The sequence below is a fragment of the Silene latifolia genome, chromosome 10 (assembly GCF_048544455.1).
Source record: "Silene latifolia isolate original U9 population chromosome 10, ASM4854445v1, whole genome shotgun sequence".
Lineage (NCBI taxonomy): Eukaryota > Viridiplantae > Streptophyta > Magnoliopsida > Caryophyllales > Caryophyllaceae > Silene > Silene latifolia.
Genome location: NC_133535.1, coordinates 14300100 through 14318887, shown reverse-complemented (window position 1 = coordinate 14318887; position 18788 = coordinate 14300100). Strand labels below are relative to the sequence as shown.

At 35.9% G+C, this 18788-nt stretch overlaps 2 protein-coding genes, 1 non-coding gene and 1 pseudogene across 3 annotated transcripts; 1 reads left to right on the top strand and 3 right to left on the bottom strand.

The window, feature by feature from the left end:
- Nucleotides 1-612: 612 nt before the first annotated feature.
- On the bottom strand, nucleotides 613-5291 carry LOC141607143 (protein HAPLESS 2-like; annotated as a pseudogene).
- A 542-nt stretch (nucleotides 5292-5833) lies between these two features.
- On the bottom strand, nucleotides 5834-7618 carry LOC141605209 (uncharacterized). The gene has a single exon (XM_074423894.1). It carries the CDS (start codon nucleotides 7420-7422, stop codon nucleotides 5998-6000), a length of 1425 nt encoding a protein of 474 aa, XP_074279995.1. The 5' UTR covers nucleotides 7423-7618; the 3' UTR covers nucleotides 5834-5997.
- A 4109-nt stretch (nucleotides 7619-11727) lies between these two features.
- TRNAF-GAA (transfer RNA phenylalanine (anticodon GAA)) lies at nucleotides 11728-11800 on the top strand. The gene has a single exon. It is a non-coding gene; the product is annotated as a tRNA-Phe (tRNA).
- A 243-nt stretch (nucleotides 11801-12043) lies between these two features.
- On the bottom strand, nucleotides 12044-17706 carry LOC141605208 (protein HAPLESS 2). Its single transcript, XM_074423893.1, has 19 exons — nucleotides 17610-17706; nucleotides 16629-16881; nucleotides 16382-16525; nucleotides 16209-16297; nucleotides 16065-16104; nucleotides 15931-15988; nucleotides 15801-15861; nucleotides 15602-15680; nucleotides 15243-15377; nucleotides 14918-15112; nucleotides 14669-14749; nucleotides 14494-14594; nucleotides 14275-14392; nucleotides 13920-13952; nucleotides 13732-13825; nucleotides 13524-13612; nucleotides 13052-13164; nucleotides 12854-12954; nucleotides 12044-12739 (listed from the first exon to the last, which is right to left on the bottom strand). Exons 1-19 carry the CDS (start codon nucleotides 17624-17626, stop codon nucleotides 12219-12221), a joined length of 2322 nt encoding a protein of 773 aa, XP_074279994.1. The 5' UTR covers nucleotides 17627-17706; the 3' UTR covers nucleotides 12044-12218.
- Nucleotides 17707-18788: the final 1082 nt, after the last annotated feature.

Sequence of the window (18788 nt, the reverse complement as noted above, 5' to 3'; positions counted from 1 at the left end):
CGCATTTATTATTTTTGATATTTTTCTAACTCACCCCATTTGTCGTATTTGTGGTTTTCCCACACAAATTCACAACAAAAGAAATCATATAAAAGAAATCATATATATCCATAATTGATTCTTCCATCTTTGCGTGCGCAGTCCTAAAAGATAAGACGGAATAATATACGGAGTACGTAACTTAGACGAGACGTGTCGACGTGAGATTAATCCATTGAGAAGTACTATATAACATTACTGATTTACTGAGTGAACAATCAGTAGAAAATAATCATCATTCACATATCACAACTCTTAAAGAAAACATCACATACAAAACTCACCCAAAGCACAATCATAAACCTAGCATGGCCTGTAATCGACCTTGAAAGACACGGCCGAAGTCTCCTTTGCCTATTCAGTTTCAGGGTCCTCACCCAAAAGATTACAAACATGTCAAATTAGAAGTTGCTAACCTGTTCTTGTATACATCCAAAAGTCAACAATGAAAACCAATCACAAACTCAGCAATCATGATGTCATAACACAACTGTAACTGTTAACGAGTAACGAATGCTTTCATTTTATTAGTAAACCCTAATCTAACTGTTAACAGTACACAGGCTAAGGGACTTTTATGTTAAGGTGAAATAGATAGATATCGAATAAATCAGAATCCGAAATGCCAAAAAAAGAAAATGTAAATACACTTAGTGCACTTAGTGGTCTATCTAATCTCTTCTTCTAATACCATATTTCTCATCCAATAAGTGATGTTTATCATCCTTACGAGGCTCATGGAAATCGTCTTCATCATCTATCCGAAACCTGGTGGTCCTTTTGATGACTTTTCGATCCTTCCTATGCCTGTGATGCCGTAAATCATGCTCCTGGTCTTTATCCAAATGTGACTCCTGGTCCTGGATCAATCCAACATTTCGATGCCTACCATATTTCTGTCTGTCCTTGTGGACATGGTGGAGGTAGTGATTGTGATCATTTAGCTGCATGTGTGCGGTTGACTGGTGATGCATATACTCACCATGGTTTCTCCTGTGATTATGGTTCAGCTCATGTCTATAGTGGCGATGGCTGGCTTGGTTCCTGTGATGACCACGGCCATGAGTATTATGAACTCCATGGTTTCTGCCTGTTTTGTGGATCTGCTCACCGTCCCAACATTGGTCTTCCCACCAGTCGTATATTGGATCAAAAAATCCCTTCTGATGCAAAAGCCATAGCAGTACAAGCACTGAACAAGGCAAATTATGAGAATACCATTAAGTAAATGTAATTACACTTGCACGGTTAAACCAGCTGGTAAACTATGCTACGTACGCTCAGATACAAGACATCCGTAAGCAAGTTTAAATTAAAAGGTAAGTGAATGTGAAATGAATCGGAAGGAGTAATGGTTTACCAGTAGGAAAGATGGACAGGAATAAGCCAAGCATGACTACCCAACTCATGCAAACATATTGCATGTGGCAGTGGAAGTCGAATATCCCCGAACACTTGCTTCTGCTCAAAACAGCATTATTTAGAAGAATCCAATCAGAACTCACATCAATCAAATGGTCTATATTTAAAAAGATTAACAAGCTTTCAAGTTTCGCAGAGTCAAAAAACATGTACCTGCAAGATTTTCCTGTGACGAAGTCTGACAAACCAGCCCAGAATTTGTTCCATAAGCTTTTAATGGATTCAAAGAAACCTTTTGCAGACTATGGCGGTTGAAAGGAGGGTCCCTGCAGTTGCTATCATCGTGAATTATTTTGCCTCGAGAAGTAAATAAAGGTTGCTATTAAATATATGATATCATGGAACAAATTCTACAATGGAAAACATGATTTACACCTAATGCCTCTCAAGTATTTTTCAATTTTTAAAATTTAATCTATATTTCAGGATTCAAGTAAACAATTCTACAGTGGACGGCGAATAGCCCCGAAGACTTGCTTCTGCTCAAAATGTGATTTCTTTCACAAGTGGCTGTACAGATAAGATACCTGTGTTCCATTGTCTAGCACTGTGGCTGTGGTGGTGAACTGGCACTCGGCTCTATCAACTTCTTTGAACTCCGAGTCTTTCAGAAATGCTGCATCAGGGACAAATACATGTTTGCAAAAATCAAATTCTGAAGTCCCATTAAAAATGATACTATAAACAGACAAAATAAGAAAAAAGAGATGAGCAAATAGCTTTACCGGAACAAGCGTATTTTGCAGCTTGATCAGTGGTTAGGTTTATTTTAAAAGACCGAGTGACTACCTCTTCTGGCTTCATGATAAAGAATTGCTCCTGCGATTACATTTTCAAGGAAGTAGCATTCACTTATACAGACATAAATCATGTAAAACCCAATTAAAGAACTTGAGAGTATCGTCACATGTACCTCCATCATCATCACACCTTTTGAACACTGAAACTGCATAAAAGAAGACAGACACACTAATCTCAGAATCGTCAGCTGATTCATGAACATTACAATTTATAAAGACAGAATGAAGTATAACACAGGGCACAACTTTGAGAGACTAGGGTACAGTCTTCGACTTTTCCATGAAAAAAAGTATATAGATCTTTCAACTCAGGTTACGATTGAATGTTTAACTAAAGAGGCGCTAAAACAAGTTACTGTAAGTCTCTTGGCACCTGTTCTCACCGGACATAAAAGATCAGATTCGTGTTCTGAATTTCAAAAATTTGGCAAATCCATATTCGATCAGCAAAAATGAAAAAGAATCAACATACCGTCAAACTGTAGGATGCTTCCACTTCACCAACATTCTTTGTTTCAATCTTTGCAATCCCAAACTGAGCAAGTGCTTCGAATGTAGGCACAGTAATTCCTAAAATTTTGCCAGGGCTCGGCTCCTACAACATAAAATTCAAAAACAATTTAAAAATATTGCAGAAATGATTCTAAAATGAAGAGCATCTAAAATTAATTATACTTCATAGACAAAAATATTAACCTCTGGTAAACATATTCGATGTCATCGGCTCCTAGTTCAATCAAGAGATTTGTATTAAGAAATTCAGTGATACCGATGGAAAACGAACGAGGCCCTGCATCCTACACACACTGGTAGTAAATAACACTGCCACTTTAACTACATAATAATACTATTGTTACAGAATAAAGAACTCAACTGGATAGTCATTGATTCTCTCAAACCTTCCAACCACGCCATATAAAGGCGGCTGATTCCTGCCAATCCGATTCTGGTCAGCCTGCAAAACAGTTACCTGGAGTTAGGATCCTACCAGTCCTGCCCAAGGGGAAATATCCTGAGCTAATTTAACTCCCAATGTCCTATCGTAGTCAAGAACCCAAGAATAGCGAGTCAATGGAAATGGAAAGTCGGAAACATGTCACTGTAAATGATTAAAAATGCACAAAATCACCAAAGAAAGAAAGCATGTACAGCTTGATCTACTAACTTCAAAAACATTCCACAACTGGTTGTGTAAACAACTCCAGAACGGGGCAGCGCAGAAGTCTGGCTGGCCATTAAAAGCCTCATAACCGACACCAATCTTATTGCATTCAAGCCCATCAAGGGTGAATCTCACTCTCTCGAGAAGCATCCACAACGAAAAGTTCCTCCCTAAATCTGGAGGTTGTCCTGGTCCATGCTTCAAAACAGAAATCGAATGAAAAAAAAAAACATCTCAGTGATTATCAGCAATTCAGCATATCTTGTATCGGCCTTAGACTGAGTTCAACTTAGTTAACCTTAATCACATAAGGTAGTAAGCATACCTGCCTTGGTATCACCAAGTAAAAATCCTCAAATGACGGAATATTTGTATAACCAGCAAAATCTCCCACCATATTCACTCTGAGAAAATTGTCATTTGATATCGCAGTCCGGTTTTCTGGACCAACAATCACCTCCTATAACAACAGCAATATGTCAAAAACTAGCCTCCTTTACATCATCTTTCTTTAAGACTTTTGATCATATTCTCAAGCGTGAGCGTGTCGTAGAATACAAGTTGTTATCACAATTTCCAAGCATTCAGAAAACAAAGGTAACCCTCTACACAATTTAATTTTGGTGATTCTGTACAGATATAATCAAAAAGAAAAACTCTGAGGACTTACTGACACTTTAGATGCTGTCTTGACTGCAATCCGAATGCTAAACCCCAGGGTTCGCTGTCCGATACCAAAAACATGAAACCTACACGACATAGAAAGGCCATATAAGTAGAGCAGTAAACCATTCTAATACAGAATTTACAACAGAAGTGTCGGCCTACTGTGAACAGAAAACAAGGAACGAAGCGAAAAAGAGAGAGTAAACATACCAATCCCCGGGAAATCTTAGACAATGTGCAGTATTTGCTTTTCCTTTTATTATCTTGTCAACTGGTTGACATAGAGTACATGAGATTATATCACAAATACTAATGTAGACGTCAAATACGAGACACTTACAGAAGTTCCCACATGACGAAGGTACTCGTCTCCGATCTCCACAAGGACAGCAGATTGGCTGAATGTGAGAAATGAATTGAAACACAAAAGAAGATGAGAAGCCGGTTGTTCATGCCTCAATCTATAGAACAAATAAGTCACAGGAAATACAATACCTCAGAGGCTTCAATAATATGTCCTTGTTCAAATATCCTAAAACCGGATTCCAAGCAGAAATGATCATCAAGTCATCAATTTAGAAACTTCTGGAGAAACTCTGAATTATCATGCGATAAACGTTTAAGGAACAACAAGAGAGTGTAATTATCAGCTTCAAAGCCCCCTTAACCATTATATCATGGTAACATAATGCATTTTGCAAATCCTCATTGAAAATGAATCCTCTCATAATGGTATTGTAAGTGACACTATCGGGAGAGCATCCATTATGCCTCATTTTGTTTAGTAGCTCTATAGCGTCAGTCATAAAACCTTTTTTACACAGGCCTTTGATCATGATATTGTAGTTTTAAGATCTGGTACCAAACCCTTGGACAGGAGATCAGAAACTAGGTTATCGGCATCTTTCACTTGGCCTGCCTCACACAAGCTATCAATTACTCCCTCCTATTCACCAGGTTCTTTACATTTGATATTTGGGTCGCTTTTTTAGGCAATTGGTATTAATGAAACCAATTACACTTTTACCCTTTACATTTGAGGTTGGGTTAGGGTGGAATACATAAAGAACCAAGTGAATACGAGGGAGTAGGATATTGTAGATGACAATATTAGGAGCAACTCCATTAGACTCCATCTCCTTGAGAAATGCCACTGCCTCATCAAGTTGTGCATTCTTACATTGCCCATCTAGCCAACTCATAGTTGACCAAATCATTAATCTTCAAGTCTTGACAATTTAGCAGGAAAAACTCTCTGGTTTATCATGCGATAAATGGTTACGTAACAAAGAAAGAGTGTTAGCATTAGCCTCAAATCCCTCGTTAACCATTATATCACGGAAACATAATGCATTTCGCAAATCGCCGTTGAATATGAATCCTCGTATAATTGTATTATAGGTGACATCATCGGGAGGGCATCCCACTTGCTTCATTTGGTTAAGGAGCTCAATAGCTGTATTCATAAGACCTCTTTTGCAATACCCCTTAATCATTGTACTATAAGTTATATGATCGGGTACCATACCCCTTGATAGGAGAACAGAGACAAGGTTTTCAGCATCTTTAACCTGACCAGCCTCATATAAACCGCGAATTAGGATAGTGAAGATGACAATATTAGGCGCAACTCCATTAGACTCCATCTCCTTGAGCAATGCCTTCGCTTCATCAAGCTGTGCATTTTTGCATAACCCGTCTAATAAGGAACCATAAGTGCAAACACCTGGCTTAATTCCATATATTTGCATCTCATTGAACAGCTGACGTGCCACTGGGATCCTATTAAATTTACACAATCCATCTATGAGTGTGGTATAAGTCACGACATCAGGAGAGCATCCAATTTGCTTCATTTTGTTTAGAAGCTTCATAGCTGTATTCATACGACCTTCTTTGCAATACCCCTTAAATCATTGTCGTATAAGTTATATGACCGGGTACCATACCCCTTGATAGGAGATCAGAGACAAGGATTTCAGCATCTTTAACCTGGCCAGCCTCACATAAACTGTCAATTAGGATAGTGTAGATGACAATATCAGGAGCAATTCCATTACACTCCATCTCCTTGAGCAATGCCTTTGTTTCATCAAGCTGTGCATTTTTACATAGCCCGTCTAATAAGGAACCATAAGTGCAAACATCTGGCTTTATTTCATAGATTTGCATGTCATTGAAGAGCTGACGTGCCATTGGGATCCTACCAGATTTACACAACCCATCTATAAGAGTGCAATAAACCGCTGCATCAGGGGCAATCCCTCGCTCAAACATTTCTTGCAACACGTCGAAGGCCTTGTCAATGCTTTTAAGTTTAACATATCCATTGATCAGAGTACCGTAAGTCACAACGTTAGGTTGGCAGTGGGTTTGAATCATTAAATCAAATACCTCTCTTGCCTTGTCCATTTGGCCGCACAAGCAGTAGCCATTCAATAAAGTATTATAAGTAAATACATCAGGAGCCACACCTTGTTTAGTCATTATCTGTATAAGGGCTTGTGCTTCATCAATCATCCCGTCTTTACATTGCATGTGAATCAACATGTTGTAAGTATAAACATTGGGTGCAATGTTGCTCTCAATCATCTCAAGCAACATTTCCTTAACCTCAGCTAAGAGTTTATCTTTTCCCAGACTATGGATAATAGTGTTGAACATGATGAGGCTAGGCTTACAACCCAAGGGGCTAGAATTCAATTGGCGGAGCAAGTGGATAGCGCCGGCATTGTCCCCAATCCCGCATAGACCTTTCACCATGGTATAATAGGTAAATATATCTGGCTGAATACCTAGCTTAACGACAACTACGTCGAACAACTCAACAGCTTGTGGAAATTGGTTATTGTGCACAAGGCCATTAATTAAGGTGGTAAAGAAAACTAAATCAGACTCAAAGGGATACTCAAGCTTAAGGGACTTGGAAAGGAGAGAATACCCGAAATCAACACGGCCTAAGTGGCAGTAACAATTAGCGAGGATGCAAATGGAATACAAATCGTGTCGGGTACCGGATAAGTCGCGATGCGAAAAGAGAGAAATGACAGTAGTGTGAGGATGTAGTCGTTTGAATTTGAGCATGGCGACAAATAGCCTACTAAAATGGGTAATCGAAGGTCGGCGCACGAGAGACATCATTTGATGGAATAGATTAAGGGGAAATTGGAGATTAGTAAAGCCTAATTGACATTGTTGTCTAACATAATCCAGAAACATTCGAGAATCAACAATAGGAGTAGCCTTATAATGCGCAGAATTGCAGAAATAACGGTAACTAAATTGCAAATTAGGGAGAAATCGAAACCCTAATTTAGAAAAAGGGGAAGACATTTTTTTCCAGAAAAAAGGAGAAAGAGAAGAAGGAATCGATAATAGAAAAGTAAAAGCTCACCAAATGATTTAAGAAAATTACCAGAATTCAATCGGAGAAAAATGACGATCGATTTGCAGCAGTGAAAATGATAGTGATGAAGATGACCTGATCGGACTATTAGGTGTTCGTTCACTTAGTGTTCCGGACTAAAGACCTGATCGCACCACATTATTTGGTTCGGACCAAACTGAACCGTATTTTATTTGGTCCTGTTCACGGTCTATTTTTTTTGCTCTACTTTGGTCTTCGGTCCGGTCCCAGACCAAATCAAATGGACCACAAACCGGATCATGGACCGAACTTATATAAGAAAAGAATCTTTAATATTGTAATATCATTGATTTTACTAGTTTGACACTCGTGCGTAGCAACGGGTTAATTAACTTAAATAATGTGACATCTATGTTTAATTATCTGTTTACATATGATTAAAATATCATTTTTAAATAAAATAAAAGATAACACTTTGTTAATGAAAAAAGGTTGTAAATCTTATAAGAGTACTCAAAGACAATACTTATGAGATTCAAAAGATTTTGTATTGATACCTAAGTTCAATTATACTCTTATTTATAGTCATCGGATCAACTCACCTTATGATAATCTTTTGATGCTGGGCAATTCCACTATTTATATGTAGTTTATTCATCACACCTACATTATTTTTCAATGTGAAACAAATAATATACTTATAACTTAGAGGTACACCATATTTTTTGCACCTAATTCGACATCAAACTCGCCTTAATAATAAGCGAATACTATATTATCTATTAATATTCTTAAGTTTTTTTTTCTATTTTTTTTATCATAACTAAAATATGTGCAAATGATATGAAATTTATAGTCTAATGATAATATCTTTTTTTTTTTACCACAAATCTCATTATATAATTTTCATAATATTTTTTTACGATACATTTTTGCCGAATATAAATAAAAATTATAAATATCACTGGAATATAACATAGAAAATATATATCATATCATGGAGATAATGATATACTCTCTTAAAAGCTCTATAAGACATACTGAATATAACCAAAAGCTTTTGGATTGATATCTAAGTCCCAATGAGACCTTCTATTTATAACCATAGAATCACTCCATCTTATGCTAATCTTTCGGTCTGAGACAATTTTATTATTTATACGTAGTATATTCACCACACCTATATTATTTTTCAATGTGGGACATAACATACTAAAAAGTATACAATTTTTAATAAATGCAAATAATATGAAATTTTTACTCTAATGATAGCATTTTTTCTACCACAAATCTAATTATATATTTTCATAGTTTTTTTTTTAATAAATATATTATAATATCACTAATAAATCATCATTTTTATAAATATTTAAGTGCTCAATATTTGTAATATCGAAATAAAATATCGGAATTAATTGTTGGTGTACGTTTATTATATATGTGTACCATGTTATTGTATACTCCTAGTAATAACAAGATTAATACATTTATTTTATATATGCTCTTTACATTGGTACAAAACTCAGGTTAGACCTGATGACGAGCCGGGCCAGGCAGGCATGCCTCCTCTGGACAGGCGGGTCCGCCTCCACTGGCCAGGCCTTAACTCAGCCAGGCCGGGAGGGGGTGTTAACTAGCTGCACAAGTGCACAAGGTAGGGTCAGATGGAGAACTAGCTTATAATGAGCTGTACGTGAGCTTCTTAGCGGAAGCTCTAAATTAATTTACTGGTTTACATTAAATTTCGAAAGACACAAAATCTCATTTGTGATGGCACGTATCCGTCACTTTGGAGTGACGGATACCATTTTCCCTCACAAATGACCCAAATAGAGGAGAGAGTGAAGCACATGGGGGTGCCCCCACCTTGTCCCCCCTATCCGTTTTGTGAGTTGATACGAGTACGGATACAAGTCGATGGAGGGATTAATTTAGGAATAAATAGGGGTTTAATTGAGCTATTAAAATAACTTTATTAGCTATCTTAATTGGTTCATTATGATTATCATTATGTGTCATAATAACTTTTCTTAATAGCATGGCTTTTAGGTTTCCTTTTACTATTTTGTAAGGCTATATATAGCCATCCTAATCTCTTGTAGAAACACACGAGATTTTGAATAAAAAAAGAAAAGCCTAATGTTTTACAAGTTTGTAATTCATGATTGATGCATTCGATCCAAAAAATGTTAGAGTTTGACGCGATCAAACTTTAGCCCGAGTAATATTCAATAGGTCTTGAGTATTCTCACTCATTACTCGTGTTATAGGTCTAGCACCGAGTAAATATCCCATTGACTTGAATTCGACATAAGAATTCATGGCAAATATCCTTTTATTTTATTTTTCTATTAATCCGCTTCCACATAATCGCATCATATGGTATCAGAGCTTCAGCTCTTGATTTTTCTAAATCTAGACGGTCCTAGGCGTATCAAAACCAAGTTGTTAGTTGAATTTCCGATTGCGATTGGAGTTCAAGGGTTAAACTCAAGCAGGTAGTTTGAGGGTTAATCGGTTTTGCATCTCGGGAACAAGTTTCTAGTGATTTGTTATTCAAGGCGTGACGGAGACAAAAAGACAAAAAAACAAAAAAAATAAATAAAAAAAATACTGTTCACGAGCCGTGTTACTGTTCATCCGTGAAAAAAAAAAAAATTGTTCCCAAACGGTCTTAAGGCATGTCAAAGTCAAGATGTTGGTTGAATTTCCGGTTGCGATTGGAATTCAAAGGTTAAACTCGAACGAGGTAGTTCGAGGGTTGATCGGCTTTTGATAACCCATATTATAGGTCCAAGAATCGGGACGATTCTTTTTGAAGAAAGGGCGGATGATACGAGTACGGATACAAGTCGATGGAGGGATTAATTTAGGAAGAAATAGGGGTTTAATTGAGCTATTAAAATAACTTTATTAGCTATCTTAATTGGTTCATTATGATTATCATTATGTGTCATAATAACTTTTCTTAATAGCATGGCTTTTAGGTTTCCTTTTACTATTTTGTAAGGCTATATATAGCCATCCTAATCTCTTGTAGAAACACACGAGATTTTGAATAAAAAAAGAAAAGCCTAATGTTTTACAAGTTTGTAATTCATGATTGATGCATTCGATCCAAAAAATGTTAGAGTTTGACGCGATCAAACTTTAGCCCGAGTAATATTCAATAGGTCTTGAGTATTCTCACTCATTACTCGTGTTATAGGTCTAGCACCGAGTAAATATCCCATTGACTTGAATTCGACATAAGAATTCATGGCAAATATCCTTTTATTTTATTTTTCTATTAATCCACTTCCGCAAATTCTCATCATGAGTGGCATTATCCGTCACTTGCTCTGACCCGTTTCAGCAAGACTAATTGTTCGAAAGATGCTTTGTTGTAAGATGAAAGAGGGAAAATGATGTGGAGCGATGTAACGAAAATAGTGTTATACTTGAGGGGCGAAGTATGTTGCATTATGAAAAAGAGTAAAAAAAAAAAAACCACATACTCTATATTGTATATTTCCAATAATGATGGTATTTACTAGGAATGTGTGTATAAATTTAACTCTATTTTTGATGGAAAAAAACATCTCAGTTAGTCTTGCTGAAAACGGGTCGGAGCAAGTGACGGGTAATGTCACTCATAAAACGGATAGGGGGACAAGGTGGGGGCATCCCCACGTGCTTCCATCTCTCCTCTATTTGGGTCATTTGTGAGAGAAAATGGTATCCGTCACTCCAAAGTGACGGATACGTGCCGTCTTCAATGAGATTTTGTGAAAACATCTAGGCATTTTATGCATCTCACTAGACCATACAATAGTTATTAACGACCCAATTTGAGTTGTAAGATGATAGTCAATCAAGGACTCTAATGAGACAATATACTCTGTAATTATAATGATTATTATTAGGAATAAGATATAGATAGATTCAATTTCGTACAAGCTCAGATTTTAATGTGTATACCCGTGCTGCACAGACGTCATGAAAAATAAGATTATTTTGTATGCACATAAGACATTACCCGGGTAACGCCCGAGTATGAAATCTAGATATCAAGATAACGGATAGAAACTTACTGTCCCGAAAAATATTCACCAAATCATCAGCGAAGAATTAATGATAAATGAAATAATAAAGAGATTGAGACTATTAATTATGAACCAATTTAGATTAATAACGTTTAACCAATAGAAAAACAAGACAATAATACTAATACAATATACTGTTAATGTAATAAACAGCATATAAAAAAGAGTGAGAACATGAAACAAGTTGCGGGGATAGCTCAGTTGGGAGAGCGTTAGACTGAAGATCTGAAGGTCGCGTGTTCGATCCACGCTCACCGCATATTTTATTTTTTGTTATTCTTAAGCTATATTTTTATTTTTGCTATTTTTATTTTCGCAGTTCAAAATTCTCTATTTTATTTTGGCTATTTTTATTTTCACATTGTTAAATTTTTGTACTTTTTGTTATTTTAAGCTATATTTTTAATTTTGCTATTTTTATTTTCGCATTTCAAAATTTTCTATTTTATTTTGGCTATTTTTATTTTCACATTGTTAAATTTTTGTACTTTTGTTTTCGCTATTTTATTTTTGCTATTTTTAGTTTCGTTTTCTTTTTTTGTGTTTTATCAAATAGATCAGAATCGAAGACGTCTAATAAAGAGAATGTAAATACAATTTGTTATAATGCTGCTACCCTATATTCATACAAATTTAGAACGTGATTACATTTGAACATAAATAATTTGTTGGTCTATCTAATCTCTTCTTCTAATACCATATTTCTCATCCAATAAGTGATGTTTATCATCCTTACGAGGCTCATGGAAATCGTCTTCATCATCTATCCGAAACCTGGTAGTCCTTTTGATGACTTTTCGATCCTTCCTATGCCTGTGATGCCGTAAATCATGCTCCTGGTCTTTATCCAAATGTGACTCCTGGTTCTGGATCAATCCAACATTTCGATGCCTACCATGTTTCTGCCTGTCCTTGTGGACATGGTGGAGGTAGTGATTGTGATCATTTAGCTGCCTGTGTGCGGTCGACTGGTGATGCCTATACTCACCATAGTTCCTCTTGTGTTTATGGTTCAGCTCATGTCTATAGCGGCGATGGTTGACTTGGTTCCTGTGATGACCGTGGCCATGAGTATTATGAACTCCTTGGTTTCTGCCAGTTTTGTGGATCTGCTCACCGTCCCAACATTGGTCTTCCCACCAGTCGTGTATTGGATCAAACAATCCCTTCTGATGCAAAAGCCATAACAGTACAAGCACTGAACAAGGCAAATTATGAGAATTATTACACGGTCAGATACAAGACATCGGTAAGCAAGTTTAAATTAAAAGGTAAGTGAATGTGAAATGAATCGGAAGGAGAAATGGTTTACCAGTCGGAAAGATGGACAGGAATAGGCCAAGCATTACTACCCAACTCATGCAAACATATTGCATGTGGCAGTGGAAGTCGAATAGCCCCAAACACTTGCTTCTGCTCAAAACAGCATTTATAATAATATTGATTTAGAATAATCCATCATCAATCAAATGGTCTATATTTAAAAGTTTGACAGTTTCAAAACATGTACCTGCAAGATTTTCCTGTGACGAAGTCCGACAAACCAGCCCAGAATTTGTTCCATAAGTTTTTAATTGATTCGAAAAAACTTTTTGCAGACTCTGGCGGTTGAAAGGATGGTCCCTGCAGTTGCTATGATCATGAATTATTTTGCCTCGAGAATTAAATATGCCACTCGATTATTTTTTAGGTTGATTTACATGTACTGCAAGTTTTTAATTTAATCTATATTATTTCAGAATTCAGACCGAAGCACATGAACCTCTAAGAGCTGCATTTGCTACCACAACTGAACTGATAATATCTTACATATGCAGGCGTCTTACTTTCCGCTGTACTCGTATGTATATAAGTATATTCTACAAGAACCATTTTACAGCTGGTTCATGCATACTCGTCTGTCATTCTATGATTTCTGAAAGCAACGCACATTGTATGTAATACTTGATATTTCCTCCACAAGTGGCTGTACAGATAGATACCTGTGTTCCATTGTCTAGCACTGTGGCTGTGGTGGTGAACTGGCACTCGGCTCTATCAACTTCTTTGAACTCCGAGTCTTTTAGAATCGCTGCATCAGGGACAAATATAAGTTTGCAAAAATCAAATTCTAACTGTTTGCCAAAGTCCCATAAAAAATAATATAAACAGACACAAAATAAGAAAAAAGAGAGGAGCAAATAGATTTACCGGAACAAGCGTATTTAGCAGCTTGATCAGTGGTTGGGTCTATTTTAAAAGACCGAGTGATTACCTCATCTGGCTTCATGATAAAGAATTGCTCCTGCAATTAGATTTTCAAGGAAGCAGCATTCAGTTATAAAGACATAAATCATGTAAATCACAACTAAAGAACTTGAGAGTATCGTCACATGTACCTCCATCATCATCACACCTTTTGAACACTGAAACTGCACAAAAGAAGACAGACAGACTAATCTCAGAATTGTCAGCTGATTCGTGAACATTACAATTTATAAAGACAGAATGAAGTATAACACAGGGCACAACTTTGAGAAACTAGAGTACTGTTTTCGACTTCATCCATGAAAAAAATTATATAGATCTTTCAACTCAGGTTATGATTGAATATTTAACTAAAGAGGCGCTAAAACAAGTTACTGTAAGTCTCTTGGCAGCTGTTCTCACCGGCCATAAAAGATCAGAGTCGTATTCTGAATTTCAAAAGATTGGCAAACCTTATGCAGCACAAATGAAAACGAATCAACATACCGTCAAACTGTAGGATGCTTCCACTTCACCAACATTCTTTGTTTCAATCTTTGCAATCCCAAACTGAGCAAGTGCTTCGAATGTAGGCACAGTAATTCCTAAAATTTTGCCAGGGCTCCTACAACATAAAATTCGAAAACAATTTAAAAATATTGCAGAAATGATTCTAAAATGAAGAGCATCTAAAATTAATTATACTTCATAGACAAAATTATTAACCTCTGGTAAACATATTCGATGTCATCGGCTCCTAGTTCAATCAAAAGATTTGTATTAAGAACTTCAGTGATACCGATGGAAAACGAACGAGGCCCTGCATCCTACACACACTGGTAGTAAATAACACTGTCACTTTAATTACATAATACTATTCTTACAGAATAAATGACTCAACTGGATGGTCATTGATTCTCTCAAACCTTCCAACCACACCATATAAAGGTGGCTGATTCCTGCCAATCCGATTCTGGTCCGCCTGCAGGTTTAATGAGTTATTTTTCCTTATCCCATCGTAATCAAGTAGCTAAGAACAGCGAGTCTTTGGCCTCGATTGAAATGGAAAGTCGGAAACAAGTTACTGTAAATGATTAAAAATGCACAAAATCACCAAAGAAAGAAAGCATGTACAGCTTGATCTACTAACTTCAAAAAAATTCCACAACTGGTTGTGTAAACAACTCCAGAACGGGGCAGCGCAGAAGTCTGTCTGGCCATTAAAAGCCTCATAACCGACACCAATCTTATTGCATTCAAGCCCATCAAGGGTGAATCTCACTCTCTCAAGAAGCATCCACAACGAAAAGTTCCTCCCTAAATCTGGAGGTTGTCCTGGTCCATGCTTCAAAACAGAAATAGAATGAAAAAAAAAAACATCTCAGTGATTAACAGCAATTTCAGCATATCTTTTATATTGGCCTTAGACGGAGTTCAATTTAGTTAACCTTAATCACATAAGATAGTAAGCATACCTGCCTTGGTATCACCAAGTAAAAATCCTCAAATGACGGAATATTTGTATAACCAGCAAAATCTCCCACCATATTCACTCTGAGAAAATTGTCATTGGATATCGCAGTCCGGTTTTCTGGACCAACAATCACTTCCTAGAACAACAGGGATATGTCAAAAACTAGACTTCTTTTACATCATCTTTCTTAAAGACTTTTGAAGTCAAGCAAAAAATAGGCAAACAAGGAAAATTATGTGTTCATATTTTCAAGTATCAACGTGTCAAGCATTTGGAAATCATCAAAGCTAACCCTCTACACAATTTAATTTTGGTGATTCTGTACAGAAATAATCAAGAAGAAAAACTCTGAGAACTTACTGATACTTTAGATGCTGTCTTGACTGCAATCCGAACACTAAACCCTAGGGTTCGCTGTCCGATACCAAAAACATGAAACCTATATGACATAGAAAGGCCACATAAGTCGAGCAGTAAACCATTCTAATACAGAATTTACAACAGGAAGTGTTGTGAACAGAAAACAAGGAACGGAGCAAAAAAGCACGAGTAAACATACCAATCCCCGGGAAATCTTAGACAATGTGCAGTATTTGGTTTTCCTTTTATTATCTTGTCAACTGGTTGACATAGAGTACATGAGATTATATCACAAATACTAATGTAGACGTCAAATACGAGACACTTACAGAAGTTTCCACATGACGAAGGTACTCGTCTCTGATTCCCACAAGGGCAGCAAATTGGCTGAATGTCAGAAATGAAACACAACAGAAGATGAGAAGCTGGCTATAGAACAAATAAGTCACAGGAAATACAATACCTCAGAGGCTTGAATAATATGTCCTTGTTCATCCCTCAATCTATAGAACGAATTATAAGAAGTTAAAATCATTCTACGCTAACAAAACAGACGCGCACATTCAGTAAACATCGCAATAAATAAGGAAGAAGAAAGAGAGATTGCCTCTCACATATCTGCACTATTCTTGCATCAGCATCTGGCTCGCATTTACGTGTCTGGACATAAAATTCTTGCGGTTTATAAGGCACATCCTGAAAATTAATCAAGGCCATGTAAGAAATATACTGAACCGCCATGACAGCAATATAATAGTCCCATATAGCTAGTAATCATACTCGTATATAAGTCAGCTCGAAAAGGGCATAAGCAGCAGATTTGTTGATTGTAATCACGGGAGGTACACGCAAAGTCTGCATCTTGTTAGTAGAGTTTTCCTCCACCTCCACAACTTCTGCCACCATGGATGATTCACCGCCACTCTGAAAACAAAACCAAAAAACACGACAGTCGTTATCATTACACCATTTTACGAGACGACCAGCATTTGACGACCACAGACAAAGGAAAAGAGGAACAACATACAGAGTTGCTAGGAATAGCAATGTTAACCAAAATCTTGCGAGTACAATTGAGGTCGCCATGAATGTTAGCATCTGCAGACGACCTCTCACATTTCTCGAGTTTTGATTTGGATAGAATTTGTAGTGCCTCTCCAAATGCATTGTTGTTGTTAATGTGAATTCCAGAAGAAATATAAATAATGAAATAAACTAACACTGATGCCTTCATCACTACCATACTATCTGCCCTCGGCATTCCTTTAACGCATCGAAAACTGTCCATCAAATCACAAAAACAAGGATATATTCAAGATATATTCTAAAACATAACTTCATTGTTATGAAAATGTTGGTTTCTTTCTTCTTTTCTAGATTTTTTTTAATACAATTAAGTAGGAGAACAAGAAACTAAATACAGTAACCGCCTTAACCTTTTACACTAACTAGTAAAAAAAAAAAAAAAAAAAAAATAAGCAACTCTCCCATAGAACCGTCTATAACATAAAAGGGTAGGGTCCATCAAAGAAGAGACCAATTATTTAAGATTATAAAAGAAAAGAGAAAACAAAATGCAAATTACGTAACAGTTAGCCTATAAAGAGGGTAGCGCATAATTTAAAAAATAAAAAAATAAAAAAAAATAAGCCGGAACCACAAACATAAAATTTTGACATTAGAATTTACGAGTTCAATTATGTGTTGTTTGTAGTGTAAAACTTTTTAAGTTTCTAAAATAAGATACCGAGTTTACTTACATCTTAAAAGTGTCAGTTTCTAGACTACTCAATCCGTCTCAGTCATTTATTTAATTTTAGTTTTGGTATAAAACTAGGGAAAGAGGAATAGATTAGTTAATTGATGATAAGTGGAACAAATTGAATATGAATGATTAAATTATCTCATCAAAGCATTCCCGAATAAGAAAGGTAAACAATTGATTGTGATGCCCTAAAATAGAATAGGTAAACAAATGATGGTGACGAATGAATAAAAAAAAACTTACATAATCTGATTCCGCATTTCATATCTTCAAATTATCATCATATCATATACTCCCTCCATTCAACTTTTATCACCCCACTTCAATATAATACCCCTCACATAAATTGGAGAAATGGGGTGATAATTGTTGAATGGAGGGAGTATTATATTAAAGAAGAAACCGTTTGCCATGTGTCAAAACTACAAAGAAATGGCCACGTGTCATCTTATTATGTATGGGCTGCCAAATCAAAGATTTCAAAAGAACATGAAATGATCAATTGACCATCCTTGCGTAAAAATGGAAACAACCTTCAATTAGGTTTTGACCACTATATTTCAAAATCCCGTGATTTTTTATTCTTCTAAATTTGAGCAGTAAATCAATTAAATTTATGGCAAGTTTTAACAAAATTTCCCGTAATTTTTGCTCAATTATTTAATTTCCTTGGAAAATAACGGTAATCAATGTTCCAGTTTTAATGCTTTTAGATAGACTTTCTATCACCTCTACTTGCAGTGATATATTTACACTTCCTTTATTTCTCCCTCGCAAAATAAAGAAAGTGTAAACTATAAACATATCTCCGCAACAGAGAGAGTAAATTTTTAGCGAGCATATCCACTAAGCGATAGATCAGACCATAGCAATTATCGTGCTTGCTTAGCTTGCAATGTGCACTTATTAGAAGCTATTCATTTTGTAAGGTAACATTTGATCAAATAGACAAATACGATTAGAATACATTATTTGGTATTTGTTAAAATTAGAAACTAATATGAAGGTGAGAAAATTTCATGAAACAATTTCTAATGTTGTGAAATAGATTGTTATATAACAATAAACCATAGTCAGATTTTCAAACAAAACCGTCTTTTGAAAAAAATTATCATAAGACGTACCCATATAACCAAATAATTTTTTTTTTTTTTTTTGGTGCTAATATAACCAAATAATTAATATTGATTAAATTAGTTTGTTTCGCATAGTATTATTATTTTTTTGTATTGCACTATTCAAATATCTCTTGAAATGTACAAGAGCATACTCTTATCTGATATCGAGTTCTTAAAGGGTCTATATTAGGTTTGATAATAGGACATGATCACATTAGATTATCGTTTGGTGGAGAAACGAAAAATCTTGATAACATATTATCGTAATTATTCTATCTAGCTAAGAGTTTAGTTGGCGTTTCAA

Excerpts from the sequence above, each read along its gene's own strand:
- LOC141605208 (XM_074423893.1), bottom strand. Across the intron at positions 14,393-14,493 it reads ATCGAATATGTTTACCAGAG|GAGCCCTGGCAAAATTTTAG; the intron begins GTTAATAATTTT and ends TTTATGTTGTAG. Across the intron at positions 13,613-13,731 it reads TGCTAAATACGCTTGTTCCG|CGATTCTAAAAGACTCGGAG; the intron begins GTAAATCTATTT and ends TCCCTGATGCAG.
- LOC141605209 (XM_074423894.1), bottom strand. The coding sequence starts at position 7,422 with ATGTCTTCCCCTTTTTCTAAATTAGGGTTTCGATTTCTCCCTAATTTG.